The sequence below is a fragment of the Pteronotus mesoamericanus genome, unplaced genomic scaffold (assembly GCF_021234165.1).
Source record: "Pteronotus mesoamericanus isolate MK-2021 breed Mesoamerican mustached bat unplaced genomic scaffold, CSHL_Meso_final contig_32, whole genome shotgun sequence".
Lineage (NCBI taxonomy): Eukaryota > Metazoa > Chordata > Mammalia > Chiroptera > Mormoopidae > Pteronotus > Pteronotus mesoamericanus.
In genome coordinates, this window is record NW_026555134.1 from 2047780 (window position 1) to 2074604 (window position 26825).

Genomic DNA, 26825 nt, shown 5'->3' on the forward strand with positions numbered 1-26825 from the left:
GACCAAAGTCCCTCCAATAATCAGCACAAGTAACAGCTAATCTTGTATTCTCCAGTTGTGCTCCTACAGGGCTTTTAGAGCCTGTCCTAGTTCTACATCCTGAAGGAAATTCTATGAGAGGTATGCTAAGGGCTTTCCACTCTTCTCTTAGGGGAACAGGACAACACACATGATGTTTGTCAATCTAAAAATATTGCTTGAAACAAATGAACAAATAAGAAAAACAAGTAAACAAAAACTCATAGCCACAAACAACAGTATGTTGGTTCCCAGAGGGAAAGGGGATGGGGGCTAGTAAAGGGTAAAAGGGGTCATATAGATGGTGACAGAGATAGGACTTTGGGTGGTGGACACACATATTTAGATGGTGTATCATAAAAGTGTACACCTGAAACCTATACAGTTTTATTAACCAATGTCACCCCAATAAATTTAATAAAAAATAAAAGTATTGCTTGAGCACCTGAGTGCCTAACCCTATGTGAGATACTAACACACATAGATATACTAATAACTGTAAAGTCTTTGGTATCCTCACTATCCTTATTAAGATAATAATTTGAGATGATTCAATTCCCAACCCAAAGGGATCTAAAAAAAATAGTTGGAGAGGTAAGACAGGTATTTGCAACCAGAGAATAAAAAGATAGGTGTGTCCTGACTGTAGTCTATACAAACTGCCCTACTTGGACAGGTGCCCAAGAGACCTGGCCAGGGAATTCTTCTGCCTTGGTTATTGCTCTCCATCCTGTCTACCTATCTGTCTATCTCACCATGGCAAAGGCAAAAGAATTGCTCTTCTCCACTCACATCTTCCTTTAACTGTTCTATTACTCCTTGTATCTAGTGATACAAGAGTAAGCCAAAGTGGAAACAGGAAGGAAAAAAAATTTCCTTTCTGCTTTTCTGCTGGGGACAAGCAGTAGGTGATTGATGGATGGATGAGAAGAGGAGGAAGGAGAAACTTCAGGAATCTGTGGCGTAGGCCTTCCCTTCCAGGTTGTCTGCCTCTCACAGGGAAGGATAGGATTATTTCTCCCCACACTAGTCTCCAAGAACCCGCTTTCTTCTCCGCAACTGCACATTCATTCCCTTACCCCTCTAGTATCTAAATCTCCTTTGAAAGCCCCACCAAACCCCAAATCACACCAAAATTCCATCTTAGTTCTTCCAGTCCTGTTTTCCCAACAAACTGGCTCTGCGGAGATCAAGAGAATAATCGGAAAGGCTGAGAACCAGGGACTTCCTGCCTCCATACACCAAAAGGTACTGAATAGAAGGTCACATTTCTTAGCATCATTCTAAGTTGGAACCCTGAATTTATAGAACTTTTGCCTAGAATGTCTTAATTTAATAGTGCTATATACTTCAGAGTCCAGGCTAACATATTATCCTTTAGGATCAGAGACTCTCAAACCCTTTGATATCATGACTCTCTTACACTTAAATATTATTGAGGACCCTAAAGAAGTTTGTTTATTTGCTTGTTTTTTGATGTGGATTATAACCTTGGGAAATTTTCTGAATTAGATATTTAAGCTGAGAAACTTTTTAAACATTTTATTAATTTATTTAAAATAGCAAGATATATTATGTTAACATTATGTAACATTTTGAAGAAAAATAACACTGTTCTCCAAGACAAAAATATGTAAGTATAAATAAATAAATATTTAGTGAGAGAGTAGCATTGTTTTACATTTTTTCAAATTAAAATAATGTATTGAGCAGAACACTTGATAATTTATAAATAAAGTCATGTAACAGTTGCTGAATTCACATGGCTAATCGGATAAACTAAAGAAAATTTGAGAATATCACATATTCACAGGGCAGGGGTTGACAGTCTCAAAAAGCAATGTGAGCCCCAAATCCAGAGCCAAGGTAAGGAAAGGATGTGTTCTGGAACCAAGGCCAATGAGAATCTACATGAAGGGTTTTTAAACATAAGGTCTATAGAGGTCAGGCAAATAGCACGAACGAGAGAGTCAACAAGCTGGCAGACCTGAAGAGCTCATGACCTTGTCAGAGGCAGCAAGCTCAGTGTTGCCAGATTTTCAGGTTGTTAAAAAAAAAAAAAAAAAAAAAAATCTGCGTTTTTAATGAAAATCTGCAAATCTGAATTTTTATATGAAACTGGATTTTTAAATATGGAAACTGCAAGCCAAACAAAACACACCTATCAGTAAATGTAGCCTATGGAACCCCCCCCCCCCAGCTTTGCAATGCCTGTTCTATATATTACAAACAGAATTATCTAAACTTTAGGAAATTCTTCCCAAAGGAAATTTATCCTACAGTATGGTCCTAATATTATTAGATCATTAAGAAAGAACAAACTTAAAATATAATCAATGAAACAAAAGGTTGTCAAAACAACAAAAGCAAAATGAAACCTGTGGTGCAATGGGGGTAAACAACAGACTGAACCCAGTGGACAAGGATGTCTATTAGTAGAAAACTGCACTTAATTGTGGAGTTGATAGAGGGGCTCATCATGCTCTTTTCTTGAGAAATACTCTTCATAAAATCCGATTCCCAGACTCACAAATCACCCTTCCAACTACTAATTGCGGGTAGTTTCAGAACAAGGGGCTTTGTTTTTTATCCTCGCCTGAGGACATTTCTTCTTTACTTTTAGAGAAAGGAGAAGGGAGAGAGAGAAAAAGAGAAGCATGCAGGTGAGAGAGAAACACTGATTGGTTGCCTCCCAAATGCACTCAGACTAGGGATCGTATGCACCCGACCGGGGATCAAATCCACAACCTAGTCAGGTGCCCTGGCCAGGAATCGAATCTGCGACCTCTTGGTCTACAGAACAATGTTCCAACCAAATAAGCCACGCTGGCCAGGGCAGCACACAGGGCTTTTGAGAACATGCACTCGTATAGCTACCACAAGCAATAAAGATATTTACTAAGCATCTCCTACTTGCAAGGCACTGTAAGAGACACAATGAATAAGAAGTGGTCCAGGTTTTCAAGCAGCCAGACTAAAAGGTGAGGAGACTCAAACCACATAGAAAAAGGCTAAACAGTACTGGCATTAGAAAACAGGAGGAGACTAAACAAAAAGATGTCACCCAGGGAGGAACATTCCTTAATTATAGAAGTAATACATGCTCTAAAATCAAAAGACAGATTATAGGAAATAGAGGCAGGCTTGAAGGAAGATTAGTCTGGCATTATGGGTTCCCGAAACCAATTATGTTGTAATCTAAACATAAGGCAGTTATGGTCCTAGGGTAATGACAGAACGAAAAGTAATGTTGGGATAAAATTATTCACAAGAAAAATCAGCAAGATTTGGCATCTGACTAAATAAGAATACCCTCTGAAACAAATTCACTTATTAATCCATCCACAGAACAAGTGACTCAATTTCTTCAACAACCAAGGAACCAACAAATCAAGACATAATCCAATCACAATGTATAGATCATGTTTGGATGCTATTCAAAACAAACTTTGGGAAAAAAACTTTACAAGACAATCGGACACATGAACCTTGACTGAAAGTTTGATGTACTTACATAAGTATTGTTAATTTCTTAGGTATAATGATGGTATTATGGTTATGTTAGAACTAATAAAATATGTATTAAAATATTTGTAGATAAAATGGGATTTACCTCAAAATAAATGGGAAAAAGAGTTGGACATGAGGATAGAACAGCATTATCTGTGGGCTAACGGTTTGGGGGCTGAGTGACAAGCACATAGTTCATTTTACTGTTCTGTCTATTCAGGCATATATTTTAAATTCTCCGTAACAAAAGTTTTTAAAAATTAAACAGCAAATCCAGCTTTTACCTACTAGATGACCTTTATATAAAATCGATCTCAGTTTTTCTAAAAGTAGAACAAAGGGATTATTGAATGGTTTCATATTAAGGTCAAAACATGAAGATAAACATTTATTCTTATTCATTACCCACATAGAAATTTTTATTTAATTATAAATATATATAAATTTGGTGTGATAAAAGTGGAGCAAACGTGAAATTCACCGTCATACAAGATACTTCTTAACAAACTAAACTTGTTAAAATTTATTTTTAAATTATAAATTGTATTAGTTTCAGGTGTATAACACAGTGGTTAGACATTTCTTTAAGTTACGAAGGGGTCATCCCAATAAGTCTAGTACCCATCTGGCACCAGTTATGAAATATTGCTGAGTATATTTCTTGTGATGTACTTTACATCCCCATGACTGTATTTATAGCTGGCAATTTGTACTTCATTCCTTTCACCTTCTTGCCCCTCTTGCCCATCCACCTCAGCTGGCCATCAGTGGTTCTCTGCATCAATAAATAACAAATTTAACTAGGCTCCAGACTCTAAACTACTAATTTGTAGAGAAAGTTTTCATTTTAGCTAAATATCACTCTCATAATAAAATGGGCAACGCTCAAAATTAAATAATAGAATCATTTCAAAGCTGAATCTGTAAAAACCTTATCTTACAAGTTTCTCTTACACAAGAGAATAACTCTACTTTTCTTTCTACTTTTCAGATTTATTTATTGCTTTATTCTTTATTTTACAAATGTTTATAGATCTGGTGTGCTATAAATAATTTAACCACAACTTAATAGGACTAAGGAGTAATAAAGATTATCCTGTCTCTTTGCTTGATACTTGGCCAAGAGTTGCTGTTAAACTGCTGGATGGACCGTCAAGGTTCCCACGGCATTCTGACGTGGCCAACTTTTTTGGGTTGATTTGGTTTCTCAGATCATGTTTCCTCATGGACTATGCTACCTTCCTTTCTAAAACAGAATTCTATGTTCTTACACAGTATCTGGTTTATATTAGCAACAACTCCTACACCAGTGATTGAGACAAAGAGCTCTTTGAAAAAAACAAAAAACAACCTATTGCCAAACAAAGATAAATTTTAAAACCTCAATAGTGAGACTTGGTAATTTCACCTAAACTTTATTTGTAGTTAAATATCTTATCTAGTATATCATATACTATCTGATAATTTTATGCTGAATCCAGAATTTTGGAGAAATTCAAAGCATCTAATTCCTATTAGCTATAGCTTGCTTAACCTAGTAATGAACCATGTACACACAACCTTCATCCTCATTATATCAAATGTTAGTATCCAAGCCGTATTTCTGGCACAGTGACAGAAACTATCTTTTCTTGTATTAAGAAAGTTTATTCCTTCTTATTGCTATACCAATAAAAGCATAAATGAGATTTTTATATATTCAGTGACAATGCTAAATTACCATAAATTCTACTATAATAGTCTAATTTTCATTCAGACAGGTTTACTAATCAGTTATTACACATTCATATTAACAACTTACCGGCCTTTACTGGTAAAACTTCAAAAATTTGAATGTATTGCTATTCAATTATCTGCTACCATTAACTGTGCAATGATATGAATCCAACCATATACATTTTATTATATTTTTAGCTATTAAGAGTCTCTCTGATTCATACTTACAACTATATTCAGAAGTAGTAAATGATCTGTATAATCAGCGGTCATAGTATTTTTTAAGAGAGTAATCATCTGAAATTTCTGAGTACATAGACCAATGCTTTCCCCACTTTACTCTGACATGATCAGGATGGACAGGCTCCCCTAGGAAGAGCCTCTTTATGAAATTAAAACATACCACATACCATTCTCCAGAGGAGTAAATTCTATTTGGGCAGAATTATTAGTCTCGCTCAAGTCATTTCACAGGAAAGAGAACAAACAGGTCTATTGTGCATACCATAATTACATTTTGCTTGACTTCCTTCAATTAAAATCTTTACTTAAATTAGCATCCTATAGCAGTAGAGAAATTTTAAATGTCATTATCTAGTATGACCCGATGATGTCTTCCACTAATAAGAAATTAGTCTGAACAAGGTTTCTTCTTTCTTTCTTTCTTTCTTTTTCTTTCTTTCTTTCTTTACTGCTGGTAGATAAGTAGGTCGTGAATTTATTTTGCAAACAAGACCTGTTCCATCTACCTTTTCATTTAGAAGGTTAAAAGCAGATTTCACATATTTCAAAGCACTTATTTACATAAGGGCCTCCCCTCAGTAGCATTACTCAGTACATGTGCAAGAAAAATGTATATGCATGGGTCAACCTCACTTAATTCTGCATATACTTGAAATATATATTCGTTACACACACACACTCTGAACCTCCAAAGAAGAACTGGGCAAACTTTGATTATATTAGGCATTCACTAAATACATAATAATCTTGACTAAACTGATGCCTAGTAAACAATCAGAAGGATTTAAGAATACTTTTAATGACTTTACTAACTAGTACTAGTTGAGATCAACATCTCAGACATTCTTCTCTCTAGCCTGGCAGTTATAACCTTCACATTATCAATTAATCACTAGGAAGGAGAGGAAAGAACCCTATTACTATAAAACATGAAAATTTCTTGCATAACTATGCCATCTACGGCTTATTCTGTCCATGTCGGAGAATCTCTCTAACGCGTACTAAAGAACAGACCACTGCACAAAATACTACAGAAATCAGTGTTCAGGTTCATCAAGACCTTGAAGTCTAACTCGCCAAATGTTTCCTACTTTAGAAAATTCGGGTCTTAAAATCTTGTACTTGGTGGGGCAGGATAATAAGGGAAGAATTTTAAGAGAAACTCTAAATTAATGTATTAATTTCTACAGTGTTAACATACACACACGATAGAAAACAGAGCTAAAAAAAGAAAATGGATTGACTGACCAATGGATTGAAAAGTGTGATTTATACTGAGGATTTCTTTCCCTTTCAGGTTTCAGTTCTTGTGTTAAAAAACACAAAAAGCGTGATCACCACTGAACAGGCTGACTGACCCACAGCCTCTTAAAAGAACTGGAAGTACACTCAAACAATTTTCACTGCCACACTCGCTTGGAATACATTGCAAATAATAGATTAAGGGGAAAAAGCTTTTGTTTTGGTTTGGATTTTTAAGAAAGAAAAGGAGGAACAAAGTGTGTGATAAAATACTAACTTTTACCTTTCTTCCCGAAGATAAATTTGTGATATTATTTTTGGCTACTTTCAGCACAATTTGTTTTTTGCCTTTAAAAACCAGGCATTACATAATACTTTGAGTAGGCAATCTTTTGAGTCCCATATCTAATCTGATCTTTTACTAAAGGCATTTGTATACACATAATACTGTGCAAACAATTTACAAATATATATATACACACATATATAGTGAAAATGTAAAGAAATACAAGGAAAGGGTTTAAAAGAACAAATTCAGCTAAGTGGCTCACTGTAGTAGAGAGAAAAGGGGTTAAAACTGAGAGGCAGTTCACTGAAGGCTTTAATTGCATTGGTAAAGATTTGTGAAACTGAGTGATAGATGCATAAAAGTGTTTTACTCTTTAAAACTTTTTGTGTACTAGATTTTTAAATTTTTGCTCATTTTTAAAAAAATTTATAAGAAGTACTGCTCAACAGAAAAGCATACCAGAACCTGGGGTTCCCAATCATCTGGCCACCTGTTTTGTTTGGACGGCATAGTGTCATTTGTTTTGTAGTTGTAATGTGAATGCCTTCAGGCAGGGGTATGCACTATTCAATTAGCCAGAGTCACCACCATTTTCCATACAGTATATGAGTTCTTTAAAATTAAAAGAAATTGGAATCCTCATTCACTGACAGTGGGAATATAAAAATGGTGCAGCTGCTTTGGAAAACAAGCTGCCAGTTACTCAAAATGTTAAGCACAGAGTTACCATATAACCCAGCAATTCCACTTCTAGATATGTACCTAAGGGGAAAGGAAACATGTCCACACAAAGACTTTTACACAAATGTTCATAGCAGTGGAAACAACCCAAGTACCCATCAACTGATGAATGAAGAAACAAAATAGAATACAATGAAACATCACTCCACCATAAAAAAAGGAATGTACTGATAAATACTACAACATGTAAACCTGAGTATGGTGCTAAGTAAAAGCAGCCAATTACAGAAGACCACAAATTGTGTAATTTCATTTATATGAAACATTCAGACTAGGCAAATCTCAAATCTATGGAGACAGAAAGTAGATTAATAGGGTAATTAAAAATGTCATTAAAATTAGATAATGGTGTTGGTTGCACAAGTTGGTACATAAATGTCAACCAGTGGTTGTTGGTGCCGATTCAAAAACCAACAGGAATCCCCAATTTGGGGTGTAGTGAAAGAGAAGCTTTTATTCAATGCAAACAGCTCAATGGTGTTACCTTTCAATTATGAAACAGCACAAGTGTGAAAAGCACTGCTGTGAGGTGACCCTCCAGATGAGGTGGTCCTTGATCGCTCTCTGGCGAGGCAGTTGTGCTCTGCTCTGGTCAGCCTGGTCTGCTATGCCGTGATGGCTCTACTCCACTCTGCTCAGCTGAGATATCTGCAGTGTTTCAGTTCCAGCCCAGAAAAATGCAATCTTAGGTGGAAAGGTAAAATGTGCACCCCTGGGCCAGAAGGGAGCTGGCAGAGAAAAGTCCCAGGATCGTGTAGCTCAGTTGGTTATAGTGCTGTCCTGATATGCCAAGGTTGCTGGTCCAATCCCTCTTCGGGACACATACATGAATCAACCAGTGAATGCACCAATAAGTGCAACAACAAATTCATTCTCATTCATTCTCCTCTCCACCAACCCTTTCTCCTTTCTTCTCTAAAATCAATAAAAAAATTTTTAAAGAGAAAAGTCCCTGGCTCTGGCCCCTGATTGGTCTGTTACCATGTAAATAAGGGCACCAAATCCTCAGTTTCATTTGTCCAAAAAGCACTGTCCCAATTGGTCAAAATGGAGCAGCTCTGATTGGACAGGAAGTCTCAGCCCCATTGGTTGAAATACAATTCCAGGAACTCCTTCACAAGGGCTGGCTCCTGCGGCAGAGACAGAGTGCAGGCAGGGAGGCAGTTCAGCCTGGAAGGCAGGCAGTATACTCCCCCAAGCGCAGCTTGTGTGAGAAGCCCTGTTCAGCAATGGCTGCTAGGCTCTGGTTTTTGTTTCTGTTTTTTAATTTGAGCCCTATTAGCCACCAAGAGCCCCCCTCAACAGGTATTTTCTTTGTCAGGGTCAACATTAAAAAATCATTGAACTGTTCATTTCAAAGGAACAATTTATATGGCATGTATATTGTATCTCAATAAAGTGGTTTAAAAATAAACAAAGATATCCACTCAGCTCTTAAAGTTTGTGAATTAGATTAATCCCTAAGTGTAGTTCTCAGACTGTTGCCTAAGAACTTCTGGGGGTCCCCCAGGGCTTTTCAGGAGTACTGAGGTCAAAACTATTTTCATAATACTGAGACATGTGCCATTTTCATTGTGTTGACATTTGCATTAATGGTGCAAAAACAATGGTAGGTAAAACTGCTGACATCTTTGGCAAAGTGACACCAAAGTATACCAGTTTCTGGTAGTCGCTGCATTCTTTATCACCACACATCACACCACAAAAGTAAAATCCTTTTCACTTCAAAATGTCCTTAATAAGGAGTAAGATTTATTAGTCTTAATTTCAACATACATATCTTTTTAATATTATGTGTAACGAAATGGGAAGTAGCTATGAAGCACTTCTGCTATAGACCAAAATATAAAAAGTGTGATTATATGAGTTGTGGGCCAAACTAGTCACTTTTTTAATAGAATAGCATTTTTACTAGAAATGACTATTGGTTCCTATGGGAAAATGCATTCACATTTTCAAATTTGTCTATACATAGCTTTTATAACAAAACTGTTTCATAAAGTGGAAGCTGCCATTCTCCATGGGAAATCACACCTTACTCCCTTTTAAAACAACATTTTGAGTATCTTAATCAACCTTTTGGCCTGAGTTAGCAGGAAAGGCCTGTTTGGCGGGTAGAGGAGGGAATGAGGCAAAAGGCAGAAGATAAAACTTAGCATAAGAACCTATTCTGAAACCTCTGCCTCTAGGCACTCACAAAGATAGGTCTGGTCATGTGACCTCCTCTAGTCAATGAATCCTAAGCAAAGAGAAGTGACACATACCACCTCCGCAGGGGGGGAGGTATAAGTGGGGGCGAAGGGGGATGTTGAATGGTGATAGACAGAGACTTGACCTGGGGTAGTGAATACACAATATAATGTACAGATGATGTGTTGTAGAACTGTGCACATGAAACCTGTATAATTTTGTTAACCAGTGTCACCCCAATAAATTCAATAAAAAGGAAAAAAAAATAAAGTTTTAAAAAAAAAGAAACTATTTTATCCTATCATGGTGACAGGCTAACTAGTATTAACATTTTATTACAAATTTTAAAATATAATTCAGACAAAATAAGGCTTAAAGATTTATTTTGTTATTTAAAAGGGGACTGTTATACATTATGGTACTATTCTAATTTGTTACAAAAGGGATTTAAAATATTCCTAAATGCTAAGAATCACACATTGAGAATTACACTTGTAAAAATCTACTAAGAATTAATGACAATTATTCATTTAAAAGATGATTGTACATATGTTGCTGATGAAGATTTGGAAAACCTCAAGGACCAATATAGAAAACTAATTTGATTCAGGACAAAGAGGTAATTCCAAAAAGACATTTAATTGTACTAGTAGTGGTATAAGCAGTATAGCTGTGCATGAGAAAATAAATAGAGCAAATATACCAGTGTGTATCCAGTACTATACATATAAGAAAAAGACCAATCTGGTGTATTTTAGTCACTAGAGTGTTCAAATCGCATACTCCAGAATAGAAAGAGTTCATCTTTAATCTTTTCCATATTTGATAAAACGTCCCTTTGTTCTTACCCATGTTCACTATCAATGTTTTGACCTGGTTTCCCAAGTTAGTTGATACTAAGAAGAGAAGTCTAGATTGCAAGGATTAATATTTCATTCACTGTAAACATAAAATAAAGGGTCCTATCTCTCTAACAGATGGCATGTTAGTCCCTAAGAGCCCCATTAACTTTGAGAAGACTAGAGAAAATAAAACTGTTGACTTTGCAAAACTAAAATATTTATAGAGCTAGGTAATTTCTTGATAGGCATGTATTAGTACTGAGTTGAATATATTTTGGTTTAAAACAATTTTTACTTCCTTTATGAAGTTACAATCTAACTCACTAAACATACCATGGACTATAACTTAAATACAGGGCATAATAATAATAGTAATACTCAAATAATAGCTGACATTTGTATATGGCTCATTAGAAGTAAATAGCCACTAACATTTTACATATTTTAACTTATCTAATCCTTATAACAACCTACATGCAGTACTATTTTAATCTCCACTTTACAGGTGAATAAACTAAGGCGAAGGCTCCATGTCACACATGTGAAGTGGTATAGCTGGGATTAAATCCTGGATATCTGGTTCCAAAGTCAGCATTTTTAATCCCGTTAGCTTTTTACTATCAATTTCCTGAATTTTAAGCATCTTCTTTTTCAAAACAGTTTTGAAATTCCATATATATCAAAGCAAAGATGCTTCCCAAATTCTCACAATGTAGCTGTTAAACTGAAAATGTTTCACCTATTCATTTAACTATGTTTTCTATCAGCTGTAATAAGCATACACATCAAATTATGAAACTTTCAGTAGTTAATGCAAAATTAATCAGAAAAAAATATAGAAACCACTGTTTTAAAACATGTTCATTTTCAACATATACTAACTTCAGTTGTTAAGTTTTATATATATATATATTTTTTTAACATACATATATTACAGTTTCAGATGAACAGAATTGGATACTATTCTAAAAGCAAGGATATTGTGGCTTCTAAAGAAAAAATTTAATGTGAGCCTTTCTAACTAGTGACTCAAACTGACTCAAATCACTTACATGTTCATTTCCAATCACTGGCTCTCTAGCTTTATATAAAACCATAACTTGTTTTATGGATTAGTCAGTCATTCTATAATATAAACAATGTTTAATCTCATATCATATAAAATAGCTTTTAATTTGTGCTTTCCTATTTTTCCTCAAATTTAATGAAGTGAACCACTGAATTGTTATATTCCAAAATTTCTATTTTTCTCTTTTCAGCTTGAAATTACCTTAAAAGAAAAAGCATTTCTCATGAGGTAGTCTTTTGTCATACTAGTAATATTTTTGTTTTTTTTTTAATCTGGGTGCTTGTTATAGCATACGTTTAACCAACAAAAATTCATCAGGTTGTATATACTTTTCTACATGTATATTACATACTTCAATAAACAGCTGTTTTTTACAAAAAGCTGGGTTTCATAACACTACTTCAAAAAAATCATTACATACCAAACTTACTGGAAGTTGTCATAGTTAAATTTTTTGTCAAATGGTGCTGCTCCACAACACTGAGTAACATTCAATCTGTATTTTCAGCATATGGAGGAAAAAGAGCAATGCAAGATAATCTATGGAACCAAAAAGTGCTATTTAATTCTTTCACAAATCCCTGAGATTTAACGATCTCAAAAGGAAAGAAAGCTTTTCTTTTTTAGCAGCTATGTGCTTATTTTATTCTCACAGCAGCCTTATGACATACTTGTGGCAGACTGTTATCCAAAGACAGCACAACAATACATATCCCAACCCAACAGTTTTTTCTATGAGACAATGAAGTTCCTATTGTACATTGAGAGATGAGTCTATTTCCTTTTCCTAAAACCATGTAGTTTTATATCAGCCTTGAGTAGGAAAATGTGACAGAAGTGACACTGCATGACTTTCAAGGTTAGGACATAAAAAACTACACTGCTTCCACCTGGTTTTCTCGCTTTCTCCGAGATGCATGCTCTTGGAACCTGCCACCAGACTGTTCTGCCCACTGTCCCAGTGACCTCTCCAGCCAACACGTAGCATCAACTACCAGACCAAGCCTTGTCCAGATGATTCCAGCCCCAGCCTTCAAGCCTTCCAGCGAGGCCCCAGACAGCATGGAGCAGAGACAAGTCCCACTGTGCCCTGTCTGAACTCCTGAAGCACAGAAACCATGAGATAATAAATGACTGTGGTTGTTTTAGCCACGAGACTTCTAATTGTTTATGCAGCAATAAAAAACGAACACTTGATAAGTAAGCAACACAGGTAGGTAGCCATGCTAGTAACTAGCAAAGCCAGAATTTGAATCTACGTCAGTCTACGTATAAAGTCCAAACTCTTTCTGTCACATTGCCAAGTTTGTTTGGTGGTACCCACGTTTCCAAATAAAGCAACAGTCCACAGATTAAAAAGTTGAAAAGCAATAAGCAGCCCCCAAAACTAATTATTTCAATTAATAGTCAGGACAATAGGTCATTCAATTAGCAACCTCAAAATTCCAGCATCATTTCTGACACATCTATACCCTTCACACTCTAATAACAGCATATCTGATAGTACCCATATGCTAGAGAGGCTGAAGAACTACCTCTCCATCAATAACAATAAAGCTGACCATTTATAAAACACTTTATAAAGCACTTTAACCATCACTAATTTGACCTCCAGAAAACACCTTCACAAGACAGGCAAAACAGGCATCACAGAGGTGAGGCTCAAAAAAGTTGAAAATAGCTGAAAGAACATAGTTAAGGATTCAATTTCAGACTTTCTGACTTCAAGTCCAGTGCTTTTGTTGACTCAATTCAACTCCAAAAAACGTTTATGGTGTATGTATTTCCATACACAACACTGTTTCTACAAGTGTTTATGAAGTATCTACTTTGTGCAAAGCATCATGGCAGGCACGGTCTCTCTAACTTGTGCTCTCCACTTCTGGGGTTAGTCCAGAAACATCTCTGATATAGCTAATCTCTATAGAAAAGCCAGTCTTTCCCCACTTTGACCCATTCCCTATCTTACCAACTGACAAGTTTTCCTAATCCACCTCCTTAATCACAATACTCAAAAATGGTCAAAGGGGACATCTTGCCCATAAAAAATACAGGCCAAATTTCCTGATCTGCTTTCAAGGTCTTCTATAATCTGATCCCAGTTTACTTAATTAAACTAATTTCCCTGTGTTTATTGAGATAAAAACAAATTAATCTCTTCCTTCTTCCTCAAATTTCACTTTCTTTCACCTTCTGCCCTCCCTCTTGTTCATACTATGATCTAAATCCAAAAGTGACCTTCAAGTACCCATCCTCAACCCCTGAGAGTCCCTTCCCTCCAAGACCTTAACTTCTACTGGAGAGCTCCAATGAACAATCCAAAACAATAAATAATAATTAAATGGGGTGGTATAGAGATTATAGCTTACAGGAATTTAAAAAAGAATCACTAAGGGTACAGGAATGCCTTCAAGTCCAAGGCAGCACTTGAAACGGGCTGACACGTAGAATTCGAACTGGCAGAAATAAAAGCAACCTAAACTGAGGAACAACCTACAAGTCTTCCCTTCTATCCCACTTCTTCCCATTTACATCTTACTTAGTCCTCCAGCCAGTACCATCTCCTTCAAGAGACTTCCTCAGTAACTTCGCCGTCTAATCTAAGCTTTCTGCTCTGAGCTTCTAATATAATCTAAAATAACTCATTCTGGCACTTAGTCATTCAATATTATAGATCTCATCATCTCTACAACTTGACAGCAATATGTCTTTATATATAGTAAGCATTCAATATTTGCTAAGATAAACTCAATTCAACAGCCATTATTGCTTTCAGTCATTTAAAAATCCATTGATCATAACACTGTTTCTTAACTTACCGGGCATCTCCTTTGGAAAGATTAGTATTTACAGGATGAAGGATAACCTTGTTTGCATCTACATCCACCACACACTTGGTATGCAAGTCAATTTCTGTAGTAAAAAAAAGAAAAAATAGTCATGTTAAAGTAATTTATTTCAGAATAAACATTTGACAAAAATCCAACAAGTCTTTTACAAGAAACACACCCAACAAACTAGGAATAGAAGGAAACTTCCTCAACCTGACAAAGGGCATCTACAGGAAACTTCAGCTAACATTGCACTTAATGGTGAAAGACTACACAGCTTACCCCCTAACATCAGAAATAACACAAGGATGTCTACTACTGCAATTTCTATTCAATATTGTACTGGAAGTTCTGGTCAGGGCAGTTGGGCAAGAAAAACAAACTGAAGGCATCCAGATGGGAAAGAAGTAAAAGTGTCTCTATTTGCAGATGATATGATCTTGTGTACAGCAAATCCTAAGGATTCCACTAAAAGACTACTGGAATAAGTAAGTTCTGCAACATGGTAGAATACAATATACAAAAATCAATAGTTTCTATATACAAGCAATGAAAAATCCAAAAATAAAGTTAAGAAAACAATTTCATTTATAACAGCATCAAAAAGATTTAAATTCTAAATGAAAAATTTAAAAGAAGTACAAGAAATGCATACTGAAAATTCTAAAACATTGTTCAAACAACTGGAAAGACATGTATATTCATGAATTGACAGACTTAATACTATTAAGATGATAATAATTCCCAAATTGGTCTAGAAGAGTCAATGTAATCCCTACCAAAATCACAGTTGGCTTCCTCCTACCAAAAAAAAAAAAAAAAATTGACAAGCTGATCCTAACATCTATATTAAAATGCATGAGATCCAGAACAGCCAAAACAATCTTGAAAAACAAAAACAAAGTAGAAAGGCTTTATTCACCAATTTCAAACTTACTATAAAAACTACAGTAATCAAGACACTGTGGTACTAATATAAGGATAGAAGGACAGACAGATCGATGGAACAGAGACTCCAGAAATATACTGTCACATTTATGGCCAAATGATTTTGACAATGGTGTCAAGACAATCCAATGGGGGAAGTATAGTCTTTTCAACAAATGGTGCTGGTACAATTGGATATCCATGTGCAAAAGACTGAAGTCAGACCCCTTCCTAATACCATACACAAAAATTAACTCCAATAGATCATAGACATAAATGTGTAAGAGCTAAAACTATAAAACTCTTTGAAGAAAGCATAAGGGTAAAGCCACATGACTTGCAGTTAGGTAATGGATCTTAGACACCAAATGCACAAGCAACAAAAGAAAGAACAGATAAACTAGACCACATCAAAATGAAAACTTTTGTGCTTCTTGATGTGCATCAAGAGAGTAAAAAGACAACCCTCCTACGCACAAAGAAGAAGAAAAAAAAAAAAGACAACCTACAGAATCAAGAAACTATCTGTAAATCATATATCTAATAAGGGACTTGCATTGGAAAATAGAATTTCTACAACTCAGTAATAAAAAAATAATAATCTAATATTTAAATGGGCAAAGGACTGAATAGATATTTCTTCAAAAAAGATACAAAAATGGCCAATAAGCACAAGAAAAAAATCCTCAACACCATTAGACACTGGGGAAATGCAAATCAAAACCACAATGAGCTAGCACTTCACACCACTAACATAACTATCATCAAAAAGACAGATAGTAACAAGTATTGGCAAAGATGTGGAGAAATTGGAACCTTCATATATTACTGGTAGGAATGTAAAATGGTGCAACTACTTTGGAAAATCTAGCAGTTTCTCAAAAGTTAAACGTAGAGTTAGCATGTGACCCACTCCAAGCAATTCCCACTCCAAGATACATATATAAGAGAAATGACCACCTCTGCCCACATAGAAGTTTGTATGTGAATGTTCACAACAGTATTATATATCTATTCACAATAGCCAAAAAATGGAAAAACTCCAACTGTCCATCAACTAATGAATGGATAAAACTAGACAGCCATAAAGTAGAACATTATCTGGCAATTAAAAGAAATAAGTACTGATACATACTACAACATGGATGAAGCCTGTGCCAAGTGAAAGAAGACAGACATGAGACCATATATTGTACAATTTTACTTATTTCAAATGTCCAGAATAGGCAAACAGAGACAGAAAATAGACTAGCTATCACCAAGGGCTTGGGAGTGACTGCTAGCAGACATGGCTTTCTGTTGGGGGTGATGACCATGTACTGAAATTCATTATGCTGACATTTGCACAACTGGAATGAGCAAAATAAAAATCACTGAACTGGTTGATTGTATAATATGTAAATTATACCTCAATAAAGCTTTTTTAAAAAAATATATAGGCCATGTTTATGTTCTCACATTGTTATAGTCTTATATTTTTCTGACCCAAAGTAGGAAACTGCTTCTGTTTCCCTTATCTCCACTACCCAAAAACATTATCTGAGAAAGGCGCTGCACTTCACTGGAGTCATTATGTACTTCTCGAAGAACCTAGGCCAGATGCCATACTACCATTATAACTTTGAAGTATTTCCACTGCTAGGAAATGTCATTTCTTGTTGTTGTTGTTGTTGTTTTAAACTTATATAACTGAGACAAATGCAAAGAAAAAAATTCCTTCCGTGTGCCCATCACAACTCCACTTTTGTTGTATCAGTTATTCTACATTGGTTCTCAAAGATACAAACTAGAAATACAAAAAAAGTTGGTGGGTTTTTGTTTTGTTTTTGCCAATACTGTTTTTCAGGCAAACAGAACTGAAAGGAAAGCACCAGAGCTGATTTACCTAGATGTGGAAGACTAGGCATATGTTCCACTGTGTTCAACTACCATAAAGTCTAATGCTTTAAATCCACTCTAGACTGTACCACAAATGCAGCAAGACAGTCTCAGCCATGCTGCAAAAACTTTGCAAACATGCAATTTTACATCTTCCTTTTCCTTCGGCCCAGAGCTCAACAAACTGAAGAGGCTGGCTCCTTACAGCCAAATATGTACTATAACAAATGCATTACCAACTCTCTGCAAACTGTACTGTGACTCAGAATCTACTATCTCACCATTCACCACAAGGCTGATTATTAGTTTCTTTCAAGAACTTTTGGTCTGAGCAGAGGAGCTGCATGTATAATTCTGTATACATAAGTATACATCTAGAGTGCATGCCTGAAAAAACACAAATCAACTACCACCCCCCAAGTAGTGCTTTGCCTTCATTTCAAATGATCTGAAATTGAGAAGAGATTCAAACATTTTTCTTCAATATTTGCATGCTTTTCCTCTATCCTCTTCATAGGTCTTTTCTCCTCCCCATCATGACTTCATTAGATACAACTAATAATTTGTAAGCATTAAATGGCATGAAAAAGGAACCAATCCAGGGAAAACCCTACATAATACGAAGAATTGCCTAATAATTAATACATCCAACCTAAATTTGTTTTGCCCTCAAGAATGCAATACTTGCCCTGGCTAGTGTGACTCAGTTGGTTGGAGCATCATTCCATAAACCAAAGAGTCACAAGGTTGATTTCCAGTCAGGGTATATGCCTGGGTTGCAGGTTCTGTCCCCAGTAGGGACAAGTACATTAGCAACTGATCAATGTTTCTCTCCTCTCTCTCTCCCTCCTCACCCTTCTCTCTAAAATAATACGCATGTCCTCAAGTGAGAATGAAAAAAAAGAGGGCAATACTTACAAATGTCCCTACATCTAACTTACATCAAAGGTGGGCTTTAAAATGTAAACAACTACCTTCACTTCTTTACTAGCTCAATCTTAATTACCAAACAAAATCCCCACCCAAGCTCTGTTGATTGATACATAGATATTAACAGATGACTTTTCACAAGACTGTTTAGAATATGGATGGAATGTCTAGGACACACACCCAAGCAAACAAATGAGTGAGATCTGAAGAGAGTTTAAGGCTCAGGTATATGACAAGCATTTTAATATAAAATGCTACAGCTAGTGTACCATCAAATACTACTAGCTGGTTGAATTAAATTACACGGCTACAAGATTCTAAATATGACACTCTCTCCATGAAAAACTTCTTGCTCTATACAGCTTAGAAAGCAAAGCAGTGATTAAACAGCAGTAACAAAATTAGGTCTTAAACTTAGTCTGAATTTTTTAAAAATGTTTTAAATTAAAAAAAAAAAACCTCTAAAAGATAAACATCTTTCTCTCCATTTGGATCAATACTTAGATTAAAAAGATAAGTATTAGCTGCTATTCACTGCCTTTACAAAAATAGCATTGAAGTATACCCATGTTCATAGCATCATTACTCACAGTAGCCGAAAGGTGGAAGCAACCCAACTGAAAACTGATGAATAAATGGATAAATAAAATGTGGTATGTAGATTTAACAGATTATTATTCAACCTTAAAAGGGAACAAAACTCTACCAAAGCACAGATGAACTTTGATGACATTATGCTAAGTGTAATAAATAATCACAAAAGGACAAATATTGTATGAGTCTACTTGCATGAGGTGCCTAGAGTAGTCAGATTCACAGAGATAGAAAGCTGGATAGTAGTTGCCAGGGGCCAGTCTGAAGGGGCAATGGGGAGTTAATGATTCATGGGTACAGTTTTCAGTTTTGCAAGATAAAAATGTTCTAGAGATGAAAAGTAGTGAAGGCTGCACAACAATGTGAGTGTACTTAATGCCATTGAACTGTACACTTAAAAATGGTTTAAGATGCTAAATTTCATGCTATGTATACTTTACCACAATAAAAAAAATAGCACCAAATACTCATCATTATTATAATAAGTAACACACGGACAACAGTTCATTCCTAATGGAGCCTAAAATAATGAGATTGGGATTTAATTAGCACTATGACTGGAAACCAATAAAAAACCAGAGTGATCTTAAAGTTAAGTAGTACTTTAAGTTTATGTCATGACTAATCATGTTTTATTTATAGTACTCAGAACCATGAATGCTTTGAGGTATCCACAAGTCCTTAAAACAAAGAAAAAGAAAAATTTACTTCATTAACATTAAAGATCCCATATTATTTCCCAAATAGAATCCCTTTTGAGGGCAAGTTCCTCAAGATGAATATTAAAATATGTTAAGCTGATAAGTCAGCATTTTCAGCCAGCAGATTAGTCATCTTGCAAAAGTAGCACTAATTTGAAGCAAGGCTTTCTCCAATGCGTCAGTCAGTGATGGTTTGTTCTGCAATGACGTCAGAGTGAAAGATGGGCAGGGCCTGGAGGCTCCCTGTGCACAGCTCCTGCTCCATCTGAAAACATGCACCATTCTCAATGTGGACAAAATAACTGAGCTGCCTATTTAGTAATTGCTTTTCTAATTCTCCAGAAAATTGCTAATTATTTTCAAAACAAATCTACTCAGAAATATAAATGTGCCTTGTTTTTCCTACCACATTCCTAAAAAGCTAACTCTAACTTACTCTTAAGTTCACAATTTTTCAAAGGAAAAGAGTAACTTATTTGTAGACTCTCATTTTAATTAAACTGCAAACTTTGCAGGCTATAAGATATGGTTCTATTTTCAACTAATTTGTGTCACATGCAAAATACTTTCACATGTCTATGCATGCTCATAGAAATAAAATACTCATCGTTAGTATTTCGCGTATATAGGACTTGTTTTCCCAAGTGGAATGTAATATTATTGGCAGCATAGGGAATAAGACTTATATGTATTTACTATACTTAAAAGTTGCTGAGGAGCCTCTATGGCCCACTTGCCCAAGAGTGACAGAAAATTCTGTGATGCCACATAGGTAAAAAGCAAACTGGTGGTCTGCTTTCCAGCAAAGAGGTATATACAATATTCTAATAACCTACTTTTATGTTTTTACCAGCGAACATGAAAATCTATTCAATAAATAAAAGATAAAAATATAAGCTCTAATATGGCTAAAGAAGAGACTGAGGAATGAAGGAAGATCCAAGACAGGACAGCTGATAAGGGAAATGGAATTTATAGTATGAAAATAATTAAAATAATCTATGTGGCCCAAAATATAAAATGTGTATATTCAAAAAACTAGTCAACTTCATAGGGTTAGGAAATAGGTATTTAAAAACTTACATGGCAAAACCAGAATAGCCAAAACTATCTTGAAAAAGAACAGAAAGACTATATTCACTAATTCCAAACTTACTACAATGCTACAATAATCAAGACAGTGTGGTATAAGGATAGACATATAAGTCGATGTTATACAACTGAGAGGCCAGAAATACAATGTCACATTTATGGCCAACTGATTCTCAACAAGGGTGCCATGGTAATCTAATGGGAAAAGTACAGTCTTTTCAACATCTGGTGCTGGGACAAGTGGATATCCACATTCAAAGGAATAAAACTAGACCTCTCACTAATTAACTAACTCCAAATGCACCAAAGACCTAAATATAAGAACTAAAATGATGAAACCTTTAAAAGAAAACATATGCATAAATCCATGTGACCTTGGGTTAGGGAATGGTTTCTTAGGTACAACATCAAAAGCATAAGCAACAGAAGAAAAAAATAGATAAACTGGACTAGATCACATCAAATGAAAAACTTTGTGCTTCGAAGGACACCATTAAGAGAATGAAAAGGCAACGCAAAAAAATCAAGAAAACATTTGCAATTCATATATCTAATAAGAGACTGGTGTCTAGAATGTATAAAGAGGCCTTGCCACTCAAGAATAAAAAGACAACCCAATTTCAAAAATAGGGTTTGAATAGAGATCTCTCCAAAGATATACAAATGGCTAATAAACACACGATATGGTGCTCAATAGCATTAGATATTGGGGAAATGAAAATCAAAACCACAGTGAGACACCACTTCACACCCACTAGGAAGGCAGTAACCAAAAAGAGGGAAAATAACAAGTGTTGGTATGAACATGGAGACACTGGAACCTTCATACGTCCCGGTGGGATTATAAAATGGTACAGTCACTTTGGAAAACAATTTAACAGTCCCTTAAAAGTTAGATTTACTATATGACCCAGCAATTCCACTTCTACAGATACACATACCCAAGAGAACTGGAAATATACATCTACACAAAAACTTATAAACAAATGTTCATAGCAGTATTATTCATAATAACCAAAAAGTGGAAACAAGCCAAATGCCTGTCAACTGATGAATGGGCAAACAAAATACAATATATCCACATCACAGAATATTATTCAGCTTTAAAAAGGAATGAAGTATTGATTCACGCTACAACATAAATAAGCCCTAAATACAATATGCCAAGTAAAAGAAATCAGATACTAAAGTCCACATATTGTATGATTTCATTCATATGAAATGTCCAGAATAAGCAAATCCATAGAGACTAGAAGTGGATGAGTGGTTGCCAGGGGCTGGGAGGATGGGGAGGGTATTGGAGTTGGGGGGGGGGGGGCGCGGGTGGGAGAGTCTTCCTTTGGGATGATGAAAATGTCCTGGAATTGGATAGTGTTGATGGTTGCACAACTCTGCAAATACACTAAAAGCCACTGAATTGTACACTTTTGATATGTGAATTAGACCTTTAAAAAAACTTAGAAGGAATGACCCCACTGCACTCAATAGATATGGTTAGAATCCTTCAACCACATTTCTACAACACACTACTCTGAAGATCTCAGCCAACCCAATTCTTTTTACTCTTAATTAATAACCTCACATTCTACTTCATTAAGAAAATTAAGCACTCCAGGGCTTTCCCATTATAGAATTATGCTCTTCCTCTCATATTGTAAAAATGTCCCTCTATATTGGCTCTTTCTTTCTGTCTCTAACAAAGCTCAAACATCTCCTAGACTTTAAAAAAAAAATGGCCTGCTCCTAACCACACTGCCGGACACGACTCTTTACCCTTCCCTTTCATGTGGAGCTTCATGAAAAAATCTTCGTGTTAACTCACTGCCTCCATACTGGCACGCCCACTTATTTCTCAGCTCACTACCAACACGCTAAGACTCATTCATCTGGTCAAAATTATTCTCCTGAAAATTACCACTGACCGCCATCAAGCTAAATCCACTGAAGACAATTCAGTATTATCATACATGCCACTCCTGTGGTATCTGATTACTTTTTTTTTTTTGACACATTTCCTGCTGTGGGCATGCACATTACTTTTCACCACTTCTCCTTGTATCTTCTTGGCCTGTGTCCTTCTTCCAAATGAAAAACATTTTTATTTTTTAAAATTTGGTCTTCTACCCTCTTAATGTAGTAACGATTCCCAAATCTACACGTATGTCCAGTCCCTTTGTTTCAGACTCATGTACAACAGCTTTCTAGGTCCATCCCTTTGGCTGAACTTCAGACACCTAAAAGTCCACAAGTGTGCTGAGTTTCTTCTGGGCATGCACTTACATCTTATTCATAGTTATAGGTGCAGTACATGCACATGATAAGCACTGGCTAAATACTGCTGAAGATCCAAAAATATAAATCATCATTTCCCGTACCTCCACCTCAAAACCTGCTTCTCCCATACTTCTGATGTTCATTAAATGACACCAGTATTGATTCATTTAGTCATCTTAATCAGAAGCTTTGCAGTCTTCCTATATTTCTTACATTTCAGTTGCTTTCATATCACCCTGACACATTCTATCAGGATAATTCTAGAATGCAGGGCCTTAAAAGCACTTTACCCAGTCCATCTCTCAGAAATGTTTGCAGCCAGCAACTTTGAGGGACTGGTTCTTCCATTAGGGCAAAAAGCAGGCTTCCTCGCCCCTTTAAAGCAATGGATTCCCCAAGCTCAGTATTCCTCAGACACAACACAAACCCACTGCTTGCACAGCATCCATCTGGACTCCTTTCCATCACTCTGTGCAACTTGCAGGCGAGGGGAACTGCTCACGCTGCTTGTTGTGCCACAAGTAAGTCCTCAGACCCAGAAGTCCCATGTCTTCTACCAGCATCCACAGAGCAGTAATAAGCTAACATATTAATTTGTGGGCACAGTAAAGACACACAGAGTAATTTATCTTCCTAAAGCATCCTAAAGCCACTACTCTATTAAAAAATCTAGTCACTGTACTCCTCAAACCATGACGCCCTTCTTAATCTCCCTGTACCTGACTTAAATAACTTCGTATCTCCCTACACCCCATAAAGCTTTCTACTTCAGTAAAGGCAACTTGCATCACTCTTCTCATCCCTCACTCCCTGTATTCCTCCAATTTTTCCAAGAAAGCATAGAATTTAAGGGCCTGGGCTCTGGAGTTGAACTGCCTCAGTTCCAACCCACCAGTTTTTCCACTTTGTAGTTATGTGATTTGGGGCAAGTTGCAACGCTTGCTTAAATTCCCGCTTTCTCATCTGTAAAATGGAATTACAGTATTAATGCTTCCTGGCACTGTTGTAAGGATTAACTGAAATAATCTGATTCAGGGCTGGGGATCATGTCAGCACACAGTTACCTCTCAATAACTGTTAATTATACAGATACTGTCTCCTTCCTGCTGTCTGAATTTTTACATTTAATTTCTTCACTGTTCTTGCAAATATCTTGCTAATGCCTACGTCCATGTTTTGCTGATTCCTACAACTACTGTTGTGCACCCCAAATGCCATGCTTTCCTCCCTGCCCACTGTCTCCAACTCCTTCCTCATCATTCTGAAGGCCCACCCCCTTCCTTTAATTCATCATGCACTGTCATCATGGCGTTGTGTACATATATTCTTGCAATTAGCTCACCTGTGCATTTCTTATTACTAATGAGACAGTGAGCTCCTTTGGTCAAAGATCATATACTTCTTGTGTGTCCTGCACATCTTTGAAAATTATGTAAACTCAGGGATGCAAGGTCCTCTTAGAAATCATCATGTCCTGCCTAGCTGGGTAGCTCAGTTCATTAGAGCATCATTCTGACACGTGAAGGTTGCAGGTTCAATCCCCAGTCAGGGCACATACAAGAATCAACCAATGAATACATAAATAAGTAGAACAACAAAAATTGATATTTTTTTCTCTCCTTTCCTCTCTCTCTATTCTATAAATAAAAATTTTTTTTAAATGATCATCATGTCCAATAGTAAAAGTACAGGTTTTAATGGCAAAGTAGATGAAACTCAAGCTCTAAAATACTGGTTTTGTAATTTGGGGGAGTTAATCTCTTTGTGAATTCTGTTAAATAGAAATTCTATAACTACTGTTTTTAAAGTTTTATTTGAAGAATAAAATAACTAATAAAAAGCACTGAACTCTATAGCTCATAAATAGAAAACACTCAAAAAGTATCTATTATTTTTTCCTCAATCAACATGTGTTAAATTGAATGAGCTAATCAATACCACCTTTTAATGATATTTATAGTTTCTAAGAGTTAAAGCCCAGTACCAATTAATTCATGGATTTGTGTCTCATAGACCAGTTAGCTTCGCACACTTCCCCACAGATTACACCGACATCTTTACCAAGTTTTTTAAAAAACATGCTCTGCTAAACAGAAGGAGGCTTGATCAGCAAGCATAAAGATCAATAATACATTCATTTCCACTCAATAAATATTTCGATCCATCTGCTTATCCAATAGTTTTGTCAGTGGTTTCTTCCAACTTCAGAATTTAAGAATTGAAAAAGTTACACATTAGTCATTGTTTTATAGAGGTAAGGTAAAAGCAAATGCCAATTCAAATTTTTATATTATTTTATTTTATAAAATTGTACTTTCTTCTCCAAAAGCCTCTGGCCCTATGTGTATAATTTCCCATTTCAGTCACTGAGTTGACAGTAGAAACAAAAGAATGTTGTAATAGATGTGTGTCTCATTCCATTAGCATATCAAGCAGCTGCTAGTAAAACAAGTATCTTCTGTTTTAGAAAACATGTCAGAAATTTCCATCCACAGTCATCTTTAACTCTAACATCAGTTCTCTCTGAAAAGGCCAAACTACCACTATTGGCCTCAGGGTTAAAAACACCTTCCTGTTTCTAACAGATTCTCCCCTCCTACCCTGCTTCATTTCCTAAGGATTACTTGTTTCTTCATTGACTGCAGGGCCTTCTAAATGCCCTCCTACTTCCTCAGGTTTACCCTGTTTTTTTGTTTGTTTTTTTTTAATTTTTAAAACTTTTCAATTACAGTTGACATTCAGTATGTTAGTTTCAGGTGTACACATAGTGATTAAACATCTATATAATTTACAAAGTGGTCTCCCTGAGAAGTCTAGTACCCACCTGACACCATATACTGCATAGTTATTGTAATATTATTGACTACATTCCCTATTCTGTAGTTTACATCCCCACGACTATTTTTATGTGTGCCAATTTGTACTTCTTAATCCCTTCACCTTTTTCACCCAGCTCCAACCCCCATAACCCCTCTCCCTCTAGCAACTATGTTTTTGTTGTGTTTGTTAGTTTGTTTCCACATATGAGTGAAACCATGTACTTGTCTGAAACCAGGTATTTGTCTTTCTTTCATTTGAAAAGGGAATCCTCATGCACTGTTACGGGGACTGTAAATCGGTGCAGCCACTATGGAAAACAGTATGGAGTTTCTCAAAACGTAAAAAATAGAGCTACCTTATGACTCAGCAATTCCACTTTTGGGTATTTGTCCCTAGAAATCCAACACACTAATTCAAAAAGATATATGCACCCCTGTGTTCACTGCAGCATTGTTTACAATAGCCAAGATAGAGAAGCAGCTTCAGTTTTACCTTGTCTTTTGATTCATGACTGCTCACTTGGTTTTTTTGACCGGCATCCTTCCTTTTCCCATTCATATGGATGGCTTCATTTTCAGCACGCGCTCTTAAACGTTGCCCAGCACACCCTGAATCAGTCACCTACCCAGGCTTGCAGTCTTGCGCTGAGACCCGGCAATCTTTCTCCTTCATGCTTGTGTCCGAGACCCACACAAAGCTCTAAAAAGCTAAACTGAAGCACATGGACCAGCCACCCTAAACCCAGAGTTCTGGGCCCAGCTAGCACCAGGGCTCCCCGTAATTTTGCCCTGACTTTCTAATCTCAGTCATTCTTCTCTAGTCAACCTCAGAGAACCTTCCTTTCTGACAGGATAAGCTTGTCTCTGCTGCCTAAACTTGCCGCATTCATTCTTGTTTCTGTGGCTTTGCTCTCAGGCC

At 36.1% G+C, this 26825-nt stretch overlaps 1 protein-coding gene and 1 non-coding gene across 2 annotated transcripts in view; both read right to left on the reverse strand.

Moving 5' to 3' along the window:
• Window positions 1–26825, reverse strand: part of KIF13B (kinesin family member 13B) — a 170511-nt gene that overhangs the window by 138953 nt on the left and 4733 nt on the right. Inside the window, exon 2 of the mRNA XM_054576032.1 lies at window positions 14680–14773. Within this exon, the coding sequence (XP_054432007.1) occupies window positions 14680–14773 (94 nt within the window). The remainder of the gene's footprint in view (window positions 1–14679; window positions 14774–26825) is intronic.
• Window positions 5934–6062, reverse strand: LOC129072611 (small Cajal body-specific RNA 15). Its single transcript, XR_008529368.1, has one exon. It is a non-coding gene; the product is annotated as a small Cajal body-specific RNA 15 (non-coding RNA).